This window comes from Coregonus clupeaformis, chromosome 1, assembly GCF_020615455.1.
Source record: "Coregonus clupeaformis isolate EN_2021a chromosome 1, ASM2061545v1, whole genome shotgun sequence".
In the NCBI taxonomy this organism is placed as follows: Eukaryota; Metazoa; Chordata; class Actinopteri; order Salmoniformes; family Salmonidae; genus Coregonus; species Coregonus clupeaformis.
The window spans coordinates 37,590,556-37,614,444 of record NC_059192.1 but is presented as its reverse complement, the minus strand read 5'-3'; the positions used below and the strand labels follow the sequence as shown (position 1 = coordinate 37,614,444).

Here is a 23,889-nt window from a genome sequence, read left to right as displayed (position 1 = left end):
GGGTTGCGACAATTTCGGCGGCTAGTTTTAGAAAGAAAGGGTCCAGATTGTCTAGCCCAGCTGATTTGTAGGGGTCCAGATTTTGCAGCTCTTTCAAAACGTCAGCTGTCTGAATTTGTGTGAAGGAGAAGCGGGGGGGCATGGGCAAGTTTCAGCGGAGGGTGCAGAGTTGGTGGCCGGGGTAGTGGTAGCCAGATGGAAAGCATGGCCAGCTGTAGCAAAATGCTTGTTGAAATTCTCGATTATTGTAGATTTATCGGTGGTGATAGTGTTTCCTAGCCTCAGTGCAGTGGGCAACTGGGAGGAAGTGCTCTTATTCTCCATGGACTTTACAGTGTCCCAAAACTTTTTGGAGTTAGTGCTACAGGATGCAAATTTCTGTTTGAAAAAGTTTGCCTTTGCTTTCCTGACTGCTTGTGTATATTGGTTCCTAACTTCCCTGAAAAGTTGCATATCGCGGGGGCTATTTGATGCTAATGCAGTACGCCACAGGATGTTTTTGTGCTGGTCAAGGGCAGTCAAGTCTGAGGAGAACCAGGGGCTATATCGGTTCTTAGTTCTGTATTTTTGAATGGGGCATGTTTATTTAAGATTGAGAGGAAATTACTTTTAAGGAACAACCAGGCATCCTCTACTGACGGAATGAGATCTATATCCATCCAGGATACCTGGGCCAGGTCAATTAAAAAGGCCTGCTCGCTAAAGTGTTTTAGGGAGCGTTTGACAGTGATGAGGGGTGGTCGTTTGACCGCGGACCCGTTACGGACGCAGGCAATAAGGCAGTGATCGCTGAGATCCTGGTTGAAGACAGCTGAGATGTATTTAGAGGGTATGTTAGTCAGGATGATATCTATGAGGGTACCCATGTTTACGGATTTAGGGTTGTACCTGGTAGGTTCGTTGATAATTTGCGTGAGGTTGAGGGCATCTAGTTTGGATTGTAGGATGGCCGGGGTATTAAGCATATCCCAATTTAGGTCACCAAGCAGTACGAACTCTGAGGATAAATGGGGGCAATCAATTCACATATGGTGTCCAGGGCACATCTGGGGGCTGAGGGGGTCTGTAGCAAGCGGCAACAGTGAGAGACTTATTTCTGGAAAGGTGGATTTTTAGAAGTAGAAGCTCAAACTGTTTGGGCACAGACCTGGATAGTATGATAGAGCTCTGCAGGCTATCTCTACAGTAGATTGCAACTCCACCCCCTTTGGCAGTTCTATCTAGACGGAAAATGTTATAGTTGGGGATGGACATTTCAGAATTTCTGGTGGCCTTCCTGAGCCAGGATTCAGACACTGCTAGAACATCAGGGTTGGCGGAGTGTGCTAACGCAGTGAATAACTCAAACTTAGGAAGTAGACTTCTGATGTTTACGTGCAAGAAACCAAGACTTTTGCGATTACAGAAGTCAGCAAATGATAGCGCCTGGGGAGTAGGAGTGATACTGAGGGCTGCAGGGCCTGGGTTAGCCTCTACATCACCAGAGGAACAGAGGAGGACTAGAATAAGGATACGGCTAAAGGCTTTAAGAACTGGTCTTCTAGTGCGTTGGGTACATAGAATAAAGGGGGGCAGATTTCCGGGTGTTGTAGAAAAGATTCAGGGCATTATGTACAGACAAGGATATGGAAGGATATGAGTAAAGTGGGGGTAAACCTAAGCGTTGGGTAACAATGAAAGAGATAGTATCACTAGAGGCACCAATTGAGTCGGTCTCTGCGTGTATAGGGGGTGGGACAAAGGAGCTATCTAAGGCAGGTTTAGCTGGGCTGGGGGATCTACAGTGAAATAGTACAATTACAAATAACCCGAAACAACAATAAGCTAACCATGTTTGGGCTGAGGCTAAACATAAACAGGATGTAGTACCGTAAAAGGAACAGTCCAGCAGACATCAGCTGTATAGCTGAGTTATCATAAGGTCCGGTGAACAGCAATAGGATAGTTCGGAGGCTGCTAAAGCACTAGCAGGTAAGAGGCCACGGCTAGCGTGTGCTAGCGGGCCGGGGCTAGCAGATGGAATCTTCGTGGTCGACGTCGTCGTAACCACATCAGACGATTTCGTCGGCAGACCAGTCGTGTAGGATCGGCGGGGCTCCGTGTCAACACTAGGTGGTCCCGTCCGGTTGACAGAGAGGTAGATAGCCGGGAGATGGGCCTAGCTCAGGATGATTAGCCAGACCACAGCGTCCATTTAGTTGAAGCTAGCTGGTAGCGATGAATCCGGAGTTAAAGGTCCGGTGATTCAGTGATTCCGGCAGAAAAACTGATATGTTCTGGGTCGACAACGCGCTGTGCAGACTGGCCGAATATCCGGTGATTCATATCCAGTGATTAAATTAATCCCGCAGAAAAAAAAAAATCCAATGTTCTGGGTGAAATACCGCTAACTGTGGCTAATAGCAAGTAGCTAGTTAGCTGGCTAGCTAGTTTCAACTGGAGATTCTAGATAAAAGGTAAGTCAATAATAGAATCCGTTCCACATTGAGTGAGGCGGGTTGCAGGAAAGTATATTTTGTAGAAGGATGAAAAGTCTGATAGGGAAATATGTACGAAAACTCTGTACGAAAACTCTACCGATAGTTTTGTCACAAAAACTGTTGCGTTAAATAGCAAATGTGCCTACTCTGGTCTTGGCACGTGCGCTCTAGCCAACAGCTCACAGATACAGTGCGGGTAGGCTGTGTGGGTTGGCTAGTCGACATGATGAGATTATTATGGATAAGAGCGAGAATATGTTGATTTGTCAAACGTCGGTCAAGCACTGTTCATCATGTCACCAGAATAAGACCCTCGAAATGTATTGGAAAGGAGCATCAAGCTCATCACTGTGCACTTTCACCACTCTGTGAAGTTCATCATCATTTATTTCCTCTGTAGCCTAATAAACTGCATGATTTCTCCAAATGTACTTCGATATGGTGGTTATTATATTATAATAATAATTATTATTATATATTAATATTTGTGCATAAAGGCGTTTCCACCGCCATTTTTCGCATAATTAATTTTACAGACACAAAAAGATCCCACCATGTCGAACAAATCAATTATCTGTCTGCATTTATGTAATTGTACCAAACTGTGGATGGAAACGTGGTTATAGAGAGGCATTGAAAAGGGAAGGATATGGTATAATTGATGAGTCATGTCTATCCTCCATCTTGTGCACATTCACTCCCCCCATTCTGTCTCTCTCTCCCCCTCTCAGACAGGGGTGGTGCAGGTGAACAGGCCTCTGGACAGAGAGAGGGTGGGGGAGTACAGACTGACCATCACCGTCAAAGACAACCCTGAGAATCCCCGCATCGCTCGCCGGGTACTGTGCCACACACTCTCACACTCACTCACTCTCAAATAAGTCAGGACTGATACTGGACCACTCAGGAACTACTCAACACCTCTTGGAAAGCTATTTTGGTGTGTTTTTGGCATTAACATTTGTGTAAATGTCCCACTGAAAAATAAACTCTATCCCTGGGTGAGGTTCTCAGAAGACTGAGGAAGGTTTTCCTCAAACTTTTTACCTGGGCTTTGCTCCTTTCATATTTAGTTTGATCCTGACAAACTCCCCAGGCCCTGCCGTTGACAAGCATACACATAACATGATGCTGCCACCACAATACTTGAAAATACAGAGGGTTTCACTCTGGGCTGTGTTGTATTGGATTTGACCCAAACCTGTAGTTTTTAATTTCGGTCAAAAAGTTAATTTCTTTGCCGTGTTGTCTTGCAGTATTACTAAACGGCCTTGTTGCAACCAATGGATGATTTGGAGTGGATTTCTTAACACAGGCTTCCTTCTTTTCACTTTATCATACAGGCCAGTAATATGGAGTGAATGCAATGTTGTTGATCCTCTGTATTTTCAAGTATTGTGATATGGATTTTTGTCCATATTGCCCAGCTCTACATAGATGGCATTATTCAATGATACACGTGACTCTCAAATATTGCATGGAATGACAGCTATTTGCTTTTTTATTGAGAACATTTCTCACCTTCTTCCCTTCCCCTCCCTCCTTTCCTACCCCATTCACCTTTCCCTCCCCAATACATCACTCTCTCCCTCCCTGCATCCCTTTCTCTAGGACTCAGACCTGCTGGTGATCACAGTTCTGGATGATAATGACAACAGGCCCATATTCACACAGACCAGCTACCGGGCTGAGATCACTGAGAACTCCCCCTCAGGTACCAACCTCACTGGTGTGTTTTTCTGACTTTCTCTCTGTATCTGTCACTCTGTGCATTTGCCTGGCTGGTGGGCAAACTGTCTTGACTGTCTGGCTAGCTTACTGGAGGGCTACAGGGCTGTCTGAGATTTTGTGTCACTGATCTACACACAATACCCCATAATGTCAAAGTGGAATTTAGTTTTTTAGAATTTTTTACAAATTAATAAAAAAATGTAAGCTGAAATATCTTGAGTCAATAAGTATTCAAACCCTTTGTTATGTCAAGCCTAAATAAGTACAGGAGTAAACATGTGCTTAACAAGTCACATAATAAATCTAATCAAATTGTATTTGTCACATGAAATGCTTCCCAACAATGAAATAAAAGATCCCCGAAATTTTCCATATGCACGAAAAGCTTAATTCTCTCAAATGTTTTGCACAATTTGTTTACATCCCTGTTAGTGAGCATTTCTCATTTGCCAAGATCCACCTGACAGGTGTGGCATATCAAGAAAAATATTAATACTAGAACCGCTAAAACAGGCATTTTGACTGCTCATGAATTTATTTATTTTATTACTCTGCCAATTTTAAAGTAATGCCCCACTCTGTCCTTGACTTTTCCTAAATAAGTCTATATAACACACTGCCGTTTTTAGAATCGTAATATCACAAACAGAACTGGAGTTCTAACCAGTTTTAGGAGGGCATTCCATTATTGGAATGGTTTCCCCTCATTTCCCCTCCTTCTCCCGACAATAGGGCCTGCTCTGCTCATTCTCCTGACATTGGAAGGTGCAGTGGCCAGTTGATAATCACCCCGATAATTGCCTCAAAACTGAACCTAAACTATATCGAAACTAATTTCACACATATGACAACAGATTAAATAAATTAAGTAAAGTATGATGGGGGAGAATGGGTGAGTTGATGAGCGAGGGGAAGTGGACAATGCATAATTATGTAATCACCAATTGTGGATGAAGAACAGGGTGGGCCAATCTATTGTATTGGTATATTCTAATTATAATTTCAAAATGTACCCTATATCAGTCCTCCAAATCCAAGTAGTCTTGTCAGTCTACTCTGGCCTACTAGGAATACACAGTGAGAGCGTGCGTCATTTACAATGGCACGAAGACCAAGACGAATGAATGCACATGCTGTGTTAGCACTGCTACAAGATCTGAATGAAAACGACTCAGATGGTGGGGAAGAAATTAATTATGACATCTCTGATGATTATTCTTCTGATTCTGAGCCTCAGCCTGAACCTACACCTCTGAGGCCTAAGCACAAAAAAGCCAGAACGGTACGCACTGAGCAGGTGCCTGCGCCACCACCAAATTAAACTGTGAGAAAGGAGAGAGGAAGGGACTGCACCATTTAGGAAAATATCAACATCGGGCAGCAGGTGAGCGAGTGTCGGAGAATATGGTGATGAGGCTTGTGGAACCTTACTTTGGTGAGGGGAGAAATGTCACTATGGACAATTTCTTCACTTTACGGTCATTGGCGAACAAGTTCCTTGCAAATGAACAAAGGGAGACAAAGGGAGACGGGAGTTCCCTCCTTCTGCGCAAAATAAGGCACCTGCACAGCCATTGTACTCCACAACAGTGCTGAAGAATGACAACACTCACACTATACCAATGCAAGGCAAGAAAGAACGTTTCTGTCATGAGAACCATGCATCCGACAGTTGCCATCAACGGAGACACAATAAAGAGAAAACCGGATACTATTGCGCACCACAACCAAACAAAGGTATGCCATATATAGATAAACCTATGCAATACATTATGCTCTTCTATATAACACGTGTTGTTTTTCCTTTAGGAAAATAATCCTAATATTTTCTACTCTATTCTGTTCCATAGGTTGGTGTGGATGTTTTGGATCAGATGGCATGGCTGTCCTCTGTGAAAGGAGGCACCCGCCACTGGCCTGTTGCTGTGCTCTACGACATGCTTGACTTGGCTGCTACTGTATCAACGCACACGTGTTGTTCAAGCAGTGAATGAACAACACCATGCCCAGGAGAGACTTCATCATGAGTCTAGCATACGGGCTACGTGAGAGACATACAGTGAGGGGAAAAAAGTATTTGATCCCCTGCTGATTTTGTACGTTTGCCCACTGACAAAGAAATGATCAGTCTATAATTTTAATGGTAGGTTTATTTGAACAGTGAGAGACAGAATAACAACAAAATAATCCAGAAAAAACGCATGTCAAGAATGTTATAAATTGATTTGCATTTTAATGAGGGAAATAAGTATTTGACCCCCTCTCAATCAGAAAGATTTCTGGCTCCCAGGTGTCTTTTATACAGGTACCGAGCTAAGATTAGGAGCACACTCTTAAAGGGAGTGCTCCTAATCTCAGCTTGTTACTTGTATAAAAGACACCTGTCCACAGAAGCATTCAATCAATCAGATTCCAAACTCTCCACCATGGCCAAGACCAAAGAGCTCTCCAAGGATGTCAGGGACAAGATTGTAGACCTACACAAGGCTGGAATTGGCTACAAGACCATCGCCAAGCAGCTTGGTGAGAAGGTGACAACAGTTGGTGCGATTATTCACAAATGGAAGAAACACAAAATAACTGTCAATCTCCCTCGGCCTGGGGCTCCATGCAAGATCTCACCTCGTGGAGTTGCAATGATCATGAGAACGGTGAGGAATCAGCCCAGAAATAGACGGGAGGATCTTGTCAATGATCTCAAGGCAGCTGGGACCATAGTCACCAAGACAACAATTGGTAACACACTACGCTGTGAAGGACTGAAATCCTGCAGCGCCCGCAAGGTCCCCCTGCTCAAGAAAGCACATATACAGGGCCGTCTGAAGTTTGCCAATGAACATCTGAATGATTCAGAGGAGAACTGGGTGAAAGTGTTGTGGTCAGATGAGACCAGAATCGAGCTCTTTGGCATCAACTCAACTCGCCGTGTTTGGAGGAGGAGGAATGCTGCCTATGACCCCTAGAACACCATCAACACCGTCAAACATGGAGGTGGAAACATTATGCTTTGGGGGTGTTTTTCTGCTAAGGGGACAGGACAACTTCACCGCATCAAAGGGACGATGGACAGGGCCATGTACCGTCAAATCTTGGGTGAGAACCTCCTTCCCTCAGCCAGGGCATTGAAATGGGTCGTGGATGTGTATTCCAGCATGACAATGACCCAAAACACACGGCCAAGGCAACAAAGGAGTGGCTCAAGAAGAAGCACATTAAGGTCCTGGAGTGGCCTAGACAGTCTCCAGACCTTAATCCCATAGAAAATCTGTGGAGGGAGCTGAAGGTTCGAGTTGCCAGACGTCAGCCTCGAAACCTTAATGACTTGGAGAAGATCTGTAAAGAGGAGTGGAACAAAATCCCTCCTGAGATGTGTGCAAACCTGGTGGCCAACTACAAGAAACATCTGACCTCTGTGATTGCCAACAAGGGTTTTGCCACCAAGTACTAAGTCATGTTTTGCAGAGGGGTCAAATACTTATTTCCCTCATTAAAATGCATATCAATTTATAACATTTTTGATATGCGTTTTTCTGGATTTTATCGTTGTTATTCTGTCTCTCACTTATCAAATAAACCTACCATTAAAATTATAGACTGATCATGTCTTTGTCAGTGGGCAAACATACAAAATCAGCAGGGGATCAAATACTTTTTTCCCTCACTGTATGAGGGCCAAGGCAGCAGCAAAGATTCCACACAAGCCTTTGCGTGAGCCAAATTACGCACAGCTCCCGGGGAGGAGACAGTGCCAGGTGTCCAGATGCATAAAGAACAGAACCCAAGTCACCTATTTCACCTGCAAGCTACGTTTTTGTGGGAAGTGTGTCAAGCAAGTGAGAGTGGCAAAGATTTGTGTCGACTGCTAGGACAAGGGATAACCGCTAAATGAAATCCAACTCATGCCATTGCGTGAAAACGCAGACCATGTAAGCATACAATAATTGACTATTTTGGACTGTTGTCATATCGACACATTCATTGTAATGCCATTATTGTAACTGACTGCAGTGGGACTTCAGTGGGCAATGCTCACCTTCGATGGCCACTGGCATGTTGGAGAAGTGTGCTCTTCACAGATGAATCCCGGTTTCAACTGTACTGGCCAGATTGCAGACAGCGTGTATGGCATCGTGTGGGCAAGTGGTTTGCTGATGTCAATGTTGTGGAACGAGTGCCCCATGGTGGCAGTGGGGTTATGGTATGGGCATTCCTGGAAGCTGAAAATGTCCCAGTTCTTCCATAGCCTGCATACTCACCAGATATATCACCTATTGAGCATGTTTGGGATGCTCTGGATCGCTGTGTACAACAGCATGTTGCAGTTCCCGCCAATATCAAGCAACTATGCACAGCCATTGAAGAGGTTGGGACAACATTCCACAGGCCACAGTCAACAGCCTGATCAACTCTATGCAAAGGAGATGTGTTGTGCTGCATGAGGCAAATGGTAGTCACACCGATACTGACTGGTTTTCAGATCCACGCCCCTACTTTCTTTTTAAAGGTACTGTATCTGTGACCAACAGATGCATATCTGTATTCCCAGTTAATTGAAATACAGTTCAACTGACTCTTTTCCTTATATGAACTGTAACTCAGTAAAATCTTTGAAATTGTTGCGTTTATATTTGTGTTCAGTGTATTTAGCAGTCTGGCTATTTAGCATTCTTATGCCTTGGGGGTAGAAGCTGTCTCGGAGCCTGTTGGTCCGACAGCCGATGCTCCGGTACTGTTTGCCAGATGGTAGCAGAGTGAAAAGTCTATGGCTTGGGTGGCTGGAGTGTTTGGCAATTTTTCGGACCTTACTCTGACACTGCCTGGTATAGAGGTCCTGGATGGCAGGGAGCTCTACCCTAGTGATGTACTGGGCTGTCCGCACCACACTCTGTAGTGCTTTGCGCTCAAGAACGGTGCCTTTGCCATACCAAGCAGTGATGAAGCCAGTCAAGATGCTCTCGATGGTGCAGCTGTAGAACTTTTTGATTATCTGAGGGCCCATGCACAAATATTTTCTGCCTCCTGAGTGGGAAGAGGCGCAGCCATGCCCTCTTCACGACTGTGTGGGTGTGTGTGGACCATGTTAGGTCCTTAGTGATGTGGACGCCAAGGAACTTAAAGCTCTCGACCCGCTCAACAATAGCTGCCCTCCCCTCTTTCTCCTACAGTCCACGATCAGCTCCTTGGTCTTACTGACGTTGAGGGAGAGGTTGTTGTTCTGGCACCACACTGCTAAGTCTCTGACCTCCTCACTGTATGCTGACTCATCGCCGTTGGTGATCAGGCATACCAACGTTGTGTCATCAGCAAACATGAGGATGGTGTTGGAGTCGTGCATGAACACAGTCGTGGGTGAACAGGGAGTACAGAAGGGGACTATGCACACACCCCTGAGGGGCCCCCGTGTGAGGGTCAGCATGGAGGAGGTGTTGTTGCCTACCCTCACCACCTGGGGCTGGCCCACCAGGAATTCCAGGATCCAGTTGCAGAGGGAGGGGTTCAGTCCCAGGGTCCCTAGCTTGGTGATGATCTTACAGGGGATTATTTTGTTGAACGCTGAGCTGTAGTCTATGAACAGCATTCTCACGTAGTTATTTCCCCTCTTGTCCAGTTGGGAGAGGGCAGTGTGAAGTGTGTGGGTCTGGGATGATGGTGTTGATGTGTGTCATGACCAGCCTTTCAAAGCACTTCATATTTACAGATGTGAGTGCTACAGGGTGATAGTCATTTAGGCAGGTTACCTTGGAGCTCTTGGGAACAGGGACAATGGTGGTCAGCTTGAAACATGTTGGGATTACAGACTGGGACAAGGAGAAATTGATTGAAAATGTCTGTGAAGACACTTACCAGTTGGTCTGCGCATGCTATGAGAACGCGCCTTGGTATTCCGTCTGGCTCGGCAGCCTTGTGATTGTTAACCTGTTGCATGGACTCACTCTGTGTGCAATAATAGTGGTGAACATGATTTGAATGACTACCCCATCTCTGTACCTAGGGCTGTTACAGTGAACCTGTTACCGCCACACCAGCAGTCACGAGTCATGATGGCAGTCAAATTCCACATGACCGTTTTGTCATGATAATTAGGCTTCTCCAAGCTCTGATGCTGATGATGGTCATTAGTAGCCTATAATGTGAAGAAATAGCCTAATAGTTTATCAACATTTTAAGCTAAACGTTCTGATCTGTTGGTGCTTGTATTAATTTGGGATCTATCGCATCCCACAACTGTCCCAGACTATGTTTGGAATATTTATTTCTCGCACAGAATAGAATAGGTCAACTTTTGTACTATGGGTGATAGTAGTTTGACATAGGCTAGTGCTTTTGCTGTTCGTTAGGCCTAATCATCTTGTTGGCTGATGAAAAGTAAATGTGGACAGTTCTTCCAATATCTTCAATATGCGCCTCTGAATTGGATAAGGACACACGCAGTTGCATCCCTGATGTGTCTGTCTTCACTTGTAGCCTGTGAGAAAGACCCGAGCACGTGATAGAGAGCCTGTGAGTGAGAGGTGCTTCGAGCGCGAAGCCGGGAGAAGGGAATTATAATTATTATATTCAGCCCAAGGGCACAACGGCCACTGGCCGTAAAAGGCATGGATTTTTCTAGGGAGCATTACGGCCACACAAAGGGGATGCCACTGGGAATTTCAAGGCATTAGCAAGCGCTTGTCAAATTGTGAATGAGAGACTGATGAAGTGTGTACAGCCTGTGCAAAAAACAAAGCAGGGCTCATGCCTTTCATGCGACTTTTTTCAAATCATCCTTAGAGTCATGCAGCCTTAGAATGTATTAAAAATCTAAACATATAGCCCAACGTTTGTATCACAACTACAGTTACATAAGTAACTCTAAATTAAACATATAGGAGTACCTGTTTCTTTGGTCCTTTGTTACGCCAGGGAACTGGGTTCGATCCCCGGGACCACCCATACACAAAAATGTATGCACGCATCACTGTAAGTCTCTTTGGATAAAAGCGTCTGCTCAATGGCATATTTATTAACCGCTCAGCACAGAATAGCCACATGTGCGCCCTCAAATCGTTTGGAGAAAATATCCTTTATTTTTTATTCAGCTATGTTCAATTGTATTCTTCATAGTATAAATTAATATAAAATAATGCCACAGAATTCAAAGCAAATATTTTCTGCTAAATGAACTAGTGTAGCCCACAGCCATATGATATAGCCAGATCAGGGCCTAACATAAGGACAACTCAGAGTATGCTATTCTGTTCTTCTGAAATATACTACATTTTCTTTATTTCATGTTTCTTTAGACCAATCTAAAATAAATAATGGATTTATTGTGATAGTGTAGGCTATATTACATGGATTCAAGGTCTGCATCAGTGGATGGTAGGCTATGCGTGGAAGCCAGGAGATGCTAAATGTGTTTATGTTCATTAATGGTCAATTACTGTGAGACCGGCAGTTATTTGCTTGACAATCACCAGCTGACGAAATTTCATGACCGCCACAGCCCTGTCTGTACCCCACACATACAATTATTTGTAAGTCAGGAAGTGAATTTCAAGCACAGATTCAACCACAAAAACCAGGGAGGTTTTCTAATGCCTCGCAAAGAAGGGCACCTATTGGTAGATGGGTGAAAATAGAAAAAGCAGACACTGAATATCCCTTTGAGCTTGGTGAATTTATCAATTACGCTTTGGATGGTGTATCAATACACCCAGTCATACAAAGATACAGGCCTCCTTCCTAACTCAGTTACCGGAAAGGGAAGAAACCGCTCAGGGTTTTCACCATGCGGCCAATGGCGATTTTAAAACAGTTACAGAGTTTAATGGCTGTGATGCGAGAAAACTGAGGATGGATCAACAACATTAACAGCCAATAGAAGGTCATCATAACACACCCCTTCTTACATGTGTCTCTTCGGGTCAATCTTCTTCAGGTGAACCAGGGGCTTGAGCTGCTCAGCAAAAATGACAGAGTGAAAAGAAGGAAGCTTGTAGAGAAAAACAAATATTCCAAAACATGCATCCTGTTTGCAATAAGGCACTAAAGTATTACTGTAAAAACTGTGACAAAGACATTTTATTTTTGTCCTGAATACAAACACAACCCATCACTGACTACCACTCTACATATTTTCAAGCATGGTGGTGGCTGCATCATGTTATGGGTATGCTTGTCATCGGCAAGGACTAGGGAGTTATTTAGGATAAAAAAAGAAATAGAGCTAAGCACAGGCAAAATCTTAAAGGAAAACCTGGTTCAGTCTGCTTTCCAACAGAAACTGGGAGACAGATTCACCTTTCAGCAGGACAATAACCTAAAACACAAGGCCAAATATACACTGGAGTTGCTTACCAAGACAACACTGAATGTTCCTGAGTGGCCTAGTTACAGTTTTGACTTAAATCTGCTTGAAAATGTATGGCAAGATTTGAAAATGGCTGTCTAGCAATGATCAACAACCAACTTGACAGAGCTTGAAGATTTCTTAAAATAATAATGGGCAAATGTAATACAATCCAGGTATGCAAAGCTCTTAGAGACTTACCCCAAAACACTCACAGCTGTAATTGTTACCAAAGGTGATTCTAACATTTATTGACTCAGGGGGTTGAATACTTCCAGTATCTAATTGTATTTTTCATTAATAAATAAAAAAAGTTGGATAATTTTTCTTTCACTTTGACATTACAGAGTATTGTATGTGGAATGTTGACACAAAATGACAATTCAATCAATTTGAATCCCACTTTGTAACATAACAATATGTGTCAAACGTCAAGGCGTGTGAATAAATTCTGAAGGTACTGTATGTCTGTCTGTCTGTCTCTCTGTCGGTCTTGCTGACTGGCTCTGTCTGTCTGCCTGTCTGTCTGAATTGACAATGTATAATTCCTCTGCTACCTCTATCCCTAGCCTGGCCCTCAATACCTCTATCGCTTTTCTTGTCTTTATACAGTGAGGGAAAAAAGTATTTGATCCCCTGCTGATTTTGTATGTTTGCCCACTGACAAAGAAATGATCAGTCTATAATTTTAATGGTAGGTTTATTTGAACAGTGAGAGACAGAATGACAAAAATGTTATAAATTGATTTGCATTTTAATGAGGGAAATAAGTATTTGACCCCCTCTCAATCAGAAAGATTTCTGGCTCCCAGGTGTCTTTTATACAGGTAACGAGCTGAGATTAGGAGCACACTCTTAAAACCCCTAATCTCAGTTTGTTACCTGTATAAAATACACCTGTCCACAGAAGCAATCAATCAATCAGATTCCAAACTCTCCACCATGGCCAAGACCAAAGAGCTCTCCAAGGATGTCAGGGACAAGATTGTAGACCTACACAAGGCTGGAATGGGCTACAAGACCATCGCCAAGCACCTTGGTGAGAAGGTGACAACAGTTGGTGCGATTATTCGCAAATGGAAGAAACACAAAAGAACTGTCAATCTCCCTCGGCCTGGGACTCCATGCAAGATCTCACCTCGTGGAGTTGCAATGATCATGAGAACGGTGAGGAATCAGCCCAGAACTACACGGGAGGATCTTGTCAATTTTCTCAAGGCAGCTGGGACCATAGTCACCAAGAAAACAATTGGTAACACACTACGCCGTGAAGGACTGAAATCCTGCAGCGCCTGCAAGGTCCCCCTGCTCAAGAAAGCACATATACAGGGCCGTCTGAAGTTTGACAATGAACATCTGAATGATTCAGAGGAGAACTGGGTGAAAGTGTTGTGGTCAGATGAGACCAAAATCGAGCTCTTTGGCATCAACTCAACTCGCCGTGTTTGGAGGAGGAGGAATGCTGCCTATGACCCCAAGAACCCCATCCCAACCGTCAAACATGGAGGTGGAAACATTATGCTTTGGGGGTGTTTTTCTGCTAAGGGGACAGGACAACTTCACCGCATCAAAGGGACGATGGACGGGGCCATGTACCGTCAAATCTTGGATGAGAACCTCCTTCCCTCAGCCAGGGCATTGAAAATGGGTCGTGGATGGGTATTCCAGCATGACAATGACCCAAAACACACAGCCAAGGCAACAAAGGAGTGGCTCAAGAAGAAGCACATTAAGGTCCTGGAGTGGCCTAGCCAGTCTCCAGACCTTAATCCCATAGAAAATCTGTGGAGGGAGCTGAAGGTTCGAGTTGCCAAACATCAGCCTCGAAATCTTAATGACTTGGAGAAGATCTGCCTAGAGGAGTAGGACAAAATCCCTCCTGAGATGTGTGCAAACCTGGTGGCCAACTACAAGAAACGTCTGACCTCTGTGATTGCCAACAAGGGTTTTGCCACCAAGTACTAAGTCATGTTTTGCAGAGGGGTCAAATACTTATTTCCCTCATTAAAATGCAAATCAATTTATAACATTTTTGACATGCGTTTTTCTGGATTTTTTTGTTGTTATTCTGTCTCACTGTTCAAGTAATCCTACCATTAAAATTATAGACTGATCATTTCTTTGTCAGTGGGCAAACGTACAAAATCAGCAGGGGATCAAATACTTTTTTCACTCACTGTATCTGCTTTCGTCTATGCTTCGATGACTCATGTTTCCATCTCTTCCCACTCTCTCCCCATCTTGATCTTTCCCTCTTTCACTCATCAATCATTCTTGCCCTTCCCTCCTCAACTCTTGTATTTAACTGTCCTCTCCCCATATGCCATCCTACACATAATCCTTTTCTCCCCCTCTCCTCCATCCTCTCTCAGGCAGTGCTGTGTCAGTGTTGAATGGGCCAGTGTTGGCTGAGGATAAAGACATTGGGCCCAACGCTGTGGTCAGGTACCGTTTGCTGGGAACAAGACTGGACCTCTTCACTGTGGACTCTGATACAGGTCTGACACACACACACACACATAATGGTCACTTAATCACACACCACTAATACATGCACACTCAAACACACACTCTCACTGACAACCCCACACACATATAATTAATCAAAACTTAAGTCAAATCAAATTTTATTAGTCACATGCTTCGTCGACAACGGGTGCAGACTAATAGTGAAATGCTTACTTCATCACCAATTAACCCACTGCCTGTACCTCTCCCCTGTTCCCCCCTGCAGGTGTGGTGCGTGTGCGACCGAAGGCTCTGTTGGACCGCGAGGCGTTTGTGGAGCCGCGGGTGGAGCTGCTACTGGTGGGGGAGGATGTGGGGGGGCTCAACAGCAGCGTGCCCCTCACTGTGACTATCATGGACCAGAACGACAACCCTCCTGTCTTTAATCCACCCAGCCTCACTGTGCACCTCCCTGAGAACAGCCCCACTGGTGAGTGTGTGTTGATGGGTGGGTGGGTGGGTGGATGGATGGTGGTGTGTGGGGGTGTGTGTGTGGGTTGGTTCTTCTATCCTAAAATCCCCCAAAGTCCCCAAAAGGATAGTAAAACAAGAAAATGTCTCCCTTGTGGGGACATTTCCCACATCCCCATGAGGACAAAGGCTATTTTTAGCTTAGGGGTTAGGTTTAGGGTTAGGGTTACAATTAGGGTTTGGGTAAGGGGTTAGTGGTTAGGGTTAGGAGTTAGGTTCAGGGTTAGGGGTTAGGGAAAATAGGATTTTGAATGGAAATACATTTTAGGTCACCACGAGGATAGAAGAACATAACGTGTGTGTGTGTGTCTGTGTGACTCTATGCATGCATGTACATAGATATTACACTAATCCCCCCAAGCCACAGATACATGCACAAATACATCCATTGCTACAATGATTTTTGGACTTTTTAATGAATGATATATACCCATTGATTCTTGAAGAATATAACTTGAAATGCCCCAGGCTTAGTTCAACTGTCGTACTCCATCAGAACCCAAAATATAAGCTTGTTTTACTCCATTGTTTGTAAACAATGTAATTGTAAATAAACACTGTATAGCCTCCAACTATACTTTTGATAATAATAATAATATAATATGCCATTTAGCAGACGCTTTTATCCAAAGCGACTTACAGTCATGTGTGCATAAATTTTTACGTATGGGTGGTCCGGGGGATCGAACCCACTACCCTGGCGTTACGAGCGCCATGCTCTACCAATTGAGCTACAGAGGACCATGGATGGTAAGTCCTTGCATCCATAGCTCTGTCTATGAATTTGAGAGTGGTTACATTTCGCCAACCCCAGCTGTGTACCGAAACAGTGGAGGGGTGCCGCTTTGTTATTGTTTGAACTGCAGATTTCCCTTTTAAGCCTAGTCTTGGAAAAAAATGGAGATTCTCCATTGAACATTCTTTTTAGTTCAGGATTAGGCGTAATCTGTCTGGGAAACATGCCCTTTGTGTTCTATCCTAACCTCTGTGTCCTCTCTTCTGTCGTTTCTCTCTGTTCTAGGTGTGGTGGTGACCCAGCTGTCTGCCAGTGACGCTGATTCGGGCTCTAACGCCTGGCTACTCTACCGGCTGGAGAGCGGTGCCCAGGACCGCTTCATAGTTGACTCCCTCTCTGGTGCCGTCCTGGTGGGCAACGCCACCCTCGACCGCGAGGAGCGTGGCTCCTACCGTCTGGTCGTCGTGGCTACCGACCGTGGCACACCCTCATTGTCGGGCACGGCCACCCTGTCGGTCATCCTGGATGACGTCAACGACTCGCGACCGCGTTTCCTGGAACCTGTGACAACTATTAACATAAATGAGTCTACGGCGCCGGGCGTGGTGGTGGCAACGCTCACTGCGAATGACCCTGACCTACGACCCCGGCTGGAATATTACATAATCTCTGTGGAGGCGAAGGATGATGGGAATAAACCTGTTGTTGGGCTGCAAGAGTCATTCGGCATAGATTTCCACACGGGTTAGTAGTCAACAGACACAATAGATCATGTTTAGTATTGTATCTTTAGTGAGTTGCCTGTCAGATTGTATGGCTGTTGTGTAAATATGTGTATACAGCATAGGAGCCTGAGAAATGTCGCAAACGGAGCAGCTGCACTTTCAAAATAGGGGTGCAAACGTATGTTTTTGCACCCCCACTTTTTTTTACCAGAAAAGTATCATGATCTATTGGGTAATTTGTCATTTTCAATGATAATTCATGTTTTGAGCTAGTCTGTATTAAAATAGATAGTTACATTTGATATATTATGTAATAATTAACAGATTGTGTTTGAGCTCACACAAAAAAAACTAACGAAATGGAATTCAAATAATTGAACTGATGTCGGTCAGTTAGTTGTGCTACGTGCACCACAAGCAAATTTTGTCATTTCATTTTGCCTGTAAGAACCATAATGAGCACGGGCCTATGACAGTAGGCCTAATATTACATTATTAAATCTGTGAGAATTTATTTTCTCCCCAAGCTGTTTACAGGCATTTAACACCATTCTGCATTTTTGCCATCTACAGTATTTTCCCAACATCAATAGGCAAATGTTTCATTCAGTTACAAAACTAACAGTCCTGGATGAGCCCCATACGCTTCACGGTTACAATGTAGCCAAGCTGTGTCTGTATGTGCCTAAGCACAGGATATTTGTACCTCGATAAAACAGCTCTGCTTTGCTTGGTAAGTAATATTGAATAAATAAGCCATTTCTACCCTTGTTGCATCAAACATGTATGCTGCTGAGACAAGTTTTATACATTTTCATGATGACACTATGACAGCGCTTCAACAAAGAAAATAAAGGCCATGTCGGAGGTAGGGATGGGCATGAGTCTCGACGGATGTCAAAACTCGATCTTTAACTAGAGATCACATTTTTTCAAATACTGTCCAACTATTTGGTGGAATGTGTCTTGAAGACAATGTTAATTTGCTTTGACTCTAGTGTTCCATAGGCCTACATGTGCATTTGCGGGGCACAACAAAAAAAGAAACCAAGCCAACAGTTCCTCTTACCCTTTCCCCTCCTTGTCTCACTCACTCAATTGCGTTCTGACCGCTCCCTCTACACACGTCCTGAGCGCGCACACAAGCTCCCATTAGGCCTACAGAAATACATGCCTATAAAAACGTATCTAACGGATGGGATAAACAAGCTACATTCCTTGCCAAATGAGGACAGTTTTATCACAAATTCAAAATGGGCTGATTGATTGAAGTAGGGAAATATGTGTTCCAACAATGAGCTGCAGTTTTGGAATAATTGCATCCGGTCGATTTTCTTGCGAACTCCTAGTGCCATTTAGAATTGGTTAGCCTAGGGCTATGCTATAACCCTCCTAAACATAGACAGGTTCCACACTAAGCATATGCAAAAACATTAGTTTGATAAAGACAAAGAGCATATTTTCAACAGAATCATTAAGCCTATGCCTACTCACCAAACAGATGTTTTTCATCAGCCGTAATTCATCACCATACAGTGGGGAAAAAAAGTATTTAGTCAGCCACCAATTGTGCAAGTTCTCCCACTTAAAGATGAGAGAGGCCTGTAATTTTCATCATAGGTACACGTCAACTATGACAGACAAAATTAGGAAAGAAAATCCAGAAAATCACATTGTAGGATTTTTTATGAATTTATTTGCAAATTATGGTGGAAAATAAGTATTTGGTCAATAACAAAAGTTTCTCAATACTTTGTTATATACCCTTTGTTGGCAATGACACAGGTCAAACGTTTTCTGTAAGTCTTCACAAGGTTTTCACACACTGTTGCTGGTATTTTGGCCCATTCCTCCATGCAGATCTCCTCTAGAGCAGTGATGTTTTGGGGCTGTCGCTGGGCAACACGGACTTTCAACTCCCTCCAAAGATGTTCTATGGGGTTGAGATCTGGAGACTGGCTAGGCCACTCCAGGACCTTGAAATGCTTCTTACGAAGCCACTCCTTCGTTGCCCGGGCGGTGTGTTTGGGATCATTGTCATGCTGAAATACCCAGCCACGTTTCATCTTCAATGCCCTTGCTGATGGAAGGAGGTTTTCACTCAAATTCTCACGATACATGGCCCCATTCATTCTTTCCTTTACACGGATCAGTCGTCCTGGTCCCTTTGCAGAAAAACACCCCCAAAGCATGATGTTTCCACCCCCATGCTTCACAGTAGGTACGGTGTTCTTTGGATGCAACTCAGCATTCTTTGTCCTCCAAACACGACGAGTTGAGTTTTTACCAAAAAGTTCTATTTTGGTTTCATCTGACCATATGACATTCTCCCAATCCTCTTCTGGATCATCCAAATGCACTCTAGCAAACTTCAGACGGGCCTGGACATGTACTGGCTTAAGCAGGGGGACACGTCTGGCACTGCAGGATTTGAGTCCCTGGCGGCGTAGTGTGTTACTGATGGTAGGCTTTGTTACTTTGGTCCCAGCTCTCTGCAGGTCATTCACTAGGTCCCCCCGTGTGGTTCTGGGATTTTTGCTCACCGTTCTTGTGATCATTTTGATCCCACGAGGTAGATTATCAGTGGTCTTGTATGTCTTCCATTTCCTAATAATTGCTCCCACAGTTGATTTCTTCAAACCAAGTTGCTTACCTATTGCAGATTCAGTCTTCCCAGCCTGGTGCAGGTCTACAATTTTGTTTCTGGTGTCCTTTGACAGCTCTTTGGTCTTGGCCATAGTGGAGTTTGGAGTGTGACTCTTTGAGGTTGTGGACAGGTGTCTTTTATACTGATAACAAGTTCAAACAGGTGCCATTAATACAGGTAACGAGTGGAGGACAGAGGAGCCTCTTAAAGAAGAAGTTACAGGTCTGTGAGAGCCAGAAATCTTGCTTGTTTGTAGGTGACCAAATACTTATTTTCCACCATAATTTGCAAATAAATTCATTACAAATCCTACAATGTGATTTTCTTGATTTTTTTTTTTCTCAATTTGTCTGTCATAGTTGACGTGTATCTATGATGAAAATTACAGGCCTCTCTCATCTTTTTAAGTGGGAGAACTTGCACAATTGGTGGCTGACTAAATACTTTTTTCCCCACTGTAAGTTTGTGGATAGAACAGTACTGGCCTTAATTGGACTGGATCCGGGGCAGCACACACACTGGTCAGCACCTCCTCTCTCTCTGTCTCCTCCTTCTCGTTTCTCACATCACAGAAGAACAAAAGAAACAGACAATAATTTAGTCTTTTATGCACTCACTGGGTTATTTCAACCATACAATACCCTTTTAGACATACCTATGTTCACATTCGCGCTAAGAAATAAGCAAACAGCTTAACTCAGGAATATTATAAATAGCGCAATAACATTTTATTTTATTTATTTATTTATTTTATTTTTAATCCGTCAACATATCTTCTCAATTATAAATTCAATGTATCTCAATCAAATTGTTTGATAGGTAAGCAACAGCCACTTATCAAACAGAATACTTTATCCGTGTGTATTCAAAGTCTCCCCCTTTCTTTTTTCAGCTCTAAGTCTGCGTGTCACAGCAGCTCAGTGCAGGCAGGGGAGTGGCACACTCACTCCGCACAACTCTAAATTCCTAAAATCCCACACATGCGCAGCTCATTTACCAGTGCGATTTCATGGTGAGAGGAGCTCCCGCAAGCAACTCTCTCCAAACAGCAGACAGTAGACAGACCAGCTGTCCCTCCGTTTTTTCCAACACAGACAAACAGTAACACTGAACAAAACGAACAAACCAACACAAAACATAGAACACAAATCCTACTTAGAAGTTTCTTAACTTTACCACAATCTATTTTCTCTCTCCTCTATCTTCACATATTTTACTCTAATCTGTAGACTTATTTTCTTATCCATTACACCAAACGTCCTCCCAGGGGCTCATAGTTTTTTAACAATTTTTAAACGTTCTCTCAAATGGAGACTCATAAGGTTTTAACCTTAACTAACATATTTCCTTACAAAAAACTAAAACCCCTGTTCTCAACCAAAACATATATATGTATATATCTCTAACATAAATGTTATCATAGCATGAGTCGACACAGCTGGAACACAGCAGAGACCTCCCCATGTACACACACGCATAGGCTCTCTTTCACACACACACACACATATTCAAACAAGAATGCATCCGTTCATACAATACTCTAAAGCATGCTTACATCGCTCCTTTTTTCCTTTATATTCCTTCCTAAATGTCTGCTACCTTGAGTTGCAGATATTCAATGAGAGGCTACATCGAACATATACTTCGTCAACTATATTCCGAGAGGTAACATGCAATTGAATGAATATTCTACAATCTCCAGTTCCCATAACTGACCCGAAAGTCAACCTAGTGACTTTCCTAAGATTTACGGCCCATCTTAATGATCGCCTCGTTTGAGGGCTTCCTTAAATCAGCGACGTCCTAATAGTATACTTTTTTTCCTTATTTCCTTGTCTTATTCCTTCATTCTATTCCTGGACACTCCTTTAAATTTATTCAAGCCAAATATCCCTGTGCCCAGTGTTATCAATTCCTATAGACACTCCCCCCTGTTTGCGTTGTTTTCAACGCAAACAAATTTAGAAATTTAGAACGGATTGTCATCCCACAGCAAATAACAGCAAGGCGCACACACAAGTCCTTTGACGGTACATCTCCTCAACGCACACACACAGCACACGAACCGACCAGCGCCTAAAGTTGTGAGAAAGCTCACCTTATCTGCCGGCCTCTTGAGCGGGAGTCACTTCGTAGCCCATGAATGGAACGCTGAAGAGACGCAACACGTCCCAAAAATCCTCGTCGCCATTTAATGTGGTGTCGAGACAACGATGCTGATATGCTGTGTAGACAAGAAATCCGCTTGACACTGTACTTGATTATAAAGGTTTATTATATCAAAGGTTCCAGCGCCAATTTACAGATTTCTGCAGAAATCCGGAGAACAACTAACCCAATCTAAAAATGATTATTCTCCCCGTCCTTTGTTGAAACATGGTATTTATATCCTATGTAACATAAGATGGGTGGTTTTTGATAGACCAATCCCTGGCCTCCACATATCTCAAAATGTCCTCTATTCCAAGGAGCCCCTGTAGTAATGCTTTCCAGATGTTTTTTGCAAAGCAGAGTAAAGTTAATCTATCACACCATTTGCAAACGTCAGCCAAAATTATAAACTGTTTAGATACTACACCATTAATGCTAGTTCGACCACCAGAGGGCATCTTTGAGAAGCTACGTTATTGAAATGACATGAAGCTGTAGGCCTAACAGTCCTGGTTACTGTAGATGTTTTAGCGTAACTTACTTATTGGCATAAAGGACTACTTCAATATACAGTATATAAATCAATCATTCATTCATTTGTACATGTCATCACACAGCATACCAGTCATCCATGTCTTTAAATACAGTCAAGCATGTTTGTTATAAAACGAAATAACAAAGGGAGCCTTGAATAATTAAACAATGAATAAACCGCAACATGTCGGCTAAAGTGATTGAATTCTCGAATGCATTTGACTGTTTTTAATATTGGCTGTACTAGAGACTTTAAAACCTTTTTTTGTTAGAACAGACTATATGGGATTGATAATAATTTGTTTGTAAATTATTATTGTATTTGTTGTGCTGTTTATACTGTTAGAAATGGATCTTAGTTAAATTGATTAATTAAGCTCTTCAGGATCTGACCCTTTTTTTCAATTTTCGCCTAAAATGACATACCCAAATCTAAATGCTTGTAGCTCAGGACGCAAGGATATGCCTATTCTTGATACCATTTGAAAGGAAACACTTTGAAGTTTGTGGAAATGTGAAATTAATGCAGGGGAATATAACACATTACATCTGGTAAAAGATTATACAAACAAAAAAACATGCGTTTATTTTTTTACCATATTTGAAATGCAAGGGAAAGGCCACTATTATATTACAGTTTAGGCGCAGTTTAGATTTTGGCCACTAGATGGAAGCAGTGTGTGTGCAAAGTTTCTGATTTATCCAAGTCTGCCCAAATGTGCCGAATTGTTCAATTGATACATTTTCAAGTACATAACTATAGAGAACATACTAAAATGATATGGTAATATAAAATGTAAGTTTACACACTCCCAGGAATGTCATACATGATGGATCATTAGCTTATACACTAACTTTCACACATCTAGATGGCCGGGTGGGGTGGGTGTGGAACCAGAGACAGCAGGGGTTCAAACTGTAGAACCCAGTATCTACATTTGAATATAAAAATTATTTTTATCAAACAAAACTATGCTACATTTTATCTCTGGGACCCTTAGTATGACAAATCAGAGCAAGATTACTGAATGTAAGTACATTATTTACCTTCAGAGGTGAATGTATCAAACCAGTTGCCGTGATAAGTTTTCTGTTGTTGTGCACTCTCCTCAAACAATATAATGGTATTTTTTCACTGTAATAGCTACTGTAAATTGGACAGTGCAGTTAGATTAGATAGCTCAACCATTCCAAGAAAAACGAAAATGTATTTTACAGTAGCCTATGTAGGCCTCAGGGTTTCCATTAGGAAAATACGACACTGTACAACATGACCGGTCGGGAGTAGGCCTAGACTACTAGGCGACTGCGAGTGAAGAGCAAAATAATCCTAACATTTCAACACCCTAATTGTAGGCTAACCAGTACCCAAATGGAGATTCAGTGAAAAGAAAAATCTGATTGATTTATCAAGAACAGTCCTCATGCTTGTCTCAAAGCAGCGCGAAACGGTGCTGAAATAGTTGACCGCACGTGGGTAGGCTATTGCTTCAAATCCTATTATAACAATTGGATGACTTTGGGTGTTTCAGTAAGCAACAATTTGTTGCCTTCAATTTCATTAGCCTACTTTA

The 23,889-nt window shown here is 43.0% G+C and overlaps 1 protein-coding gene across 1 annotated transcript in view; it reads left to right on the top strand.

The window, feature by feature from the left end:
- Positions 1–23,889, top strand: part of LOC121568021 (cadherin-23-like) — a 188,291-nt gene that overhangs the window by 95,536 nt on the left and 68,866 nt on the right. The window contains exons 10-14 of the mRNA XM_045221067.1: positions 3,212–3,319; positions 4,092–4,194; positions 14,916–15,041; positions 15,278–15,481; positions 16,544–17,002. Of these exons, the coding sequence (XP_045077002.1) occupies positions 3,212–3,319; positions 4,092–4,194; positions 14,916–15,041; positions 15,278–15,481; positions 16,544–17,002 (1,000 nt within the window). The remainder of the gene's footprint in view (positions 1–3,211; positions 3,320–4,091; positions 4,195–14,915; positions 15,042–15,277; positions 15,482–16,543; positions 17,003–23,889) is intronic.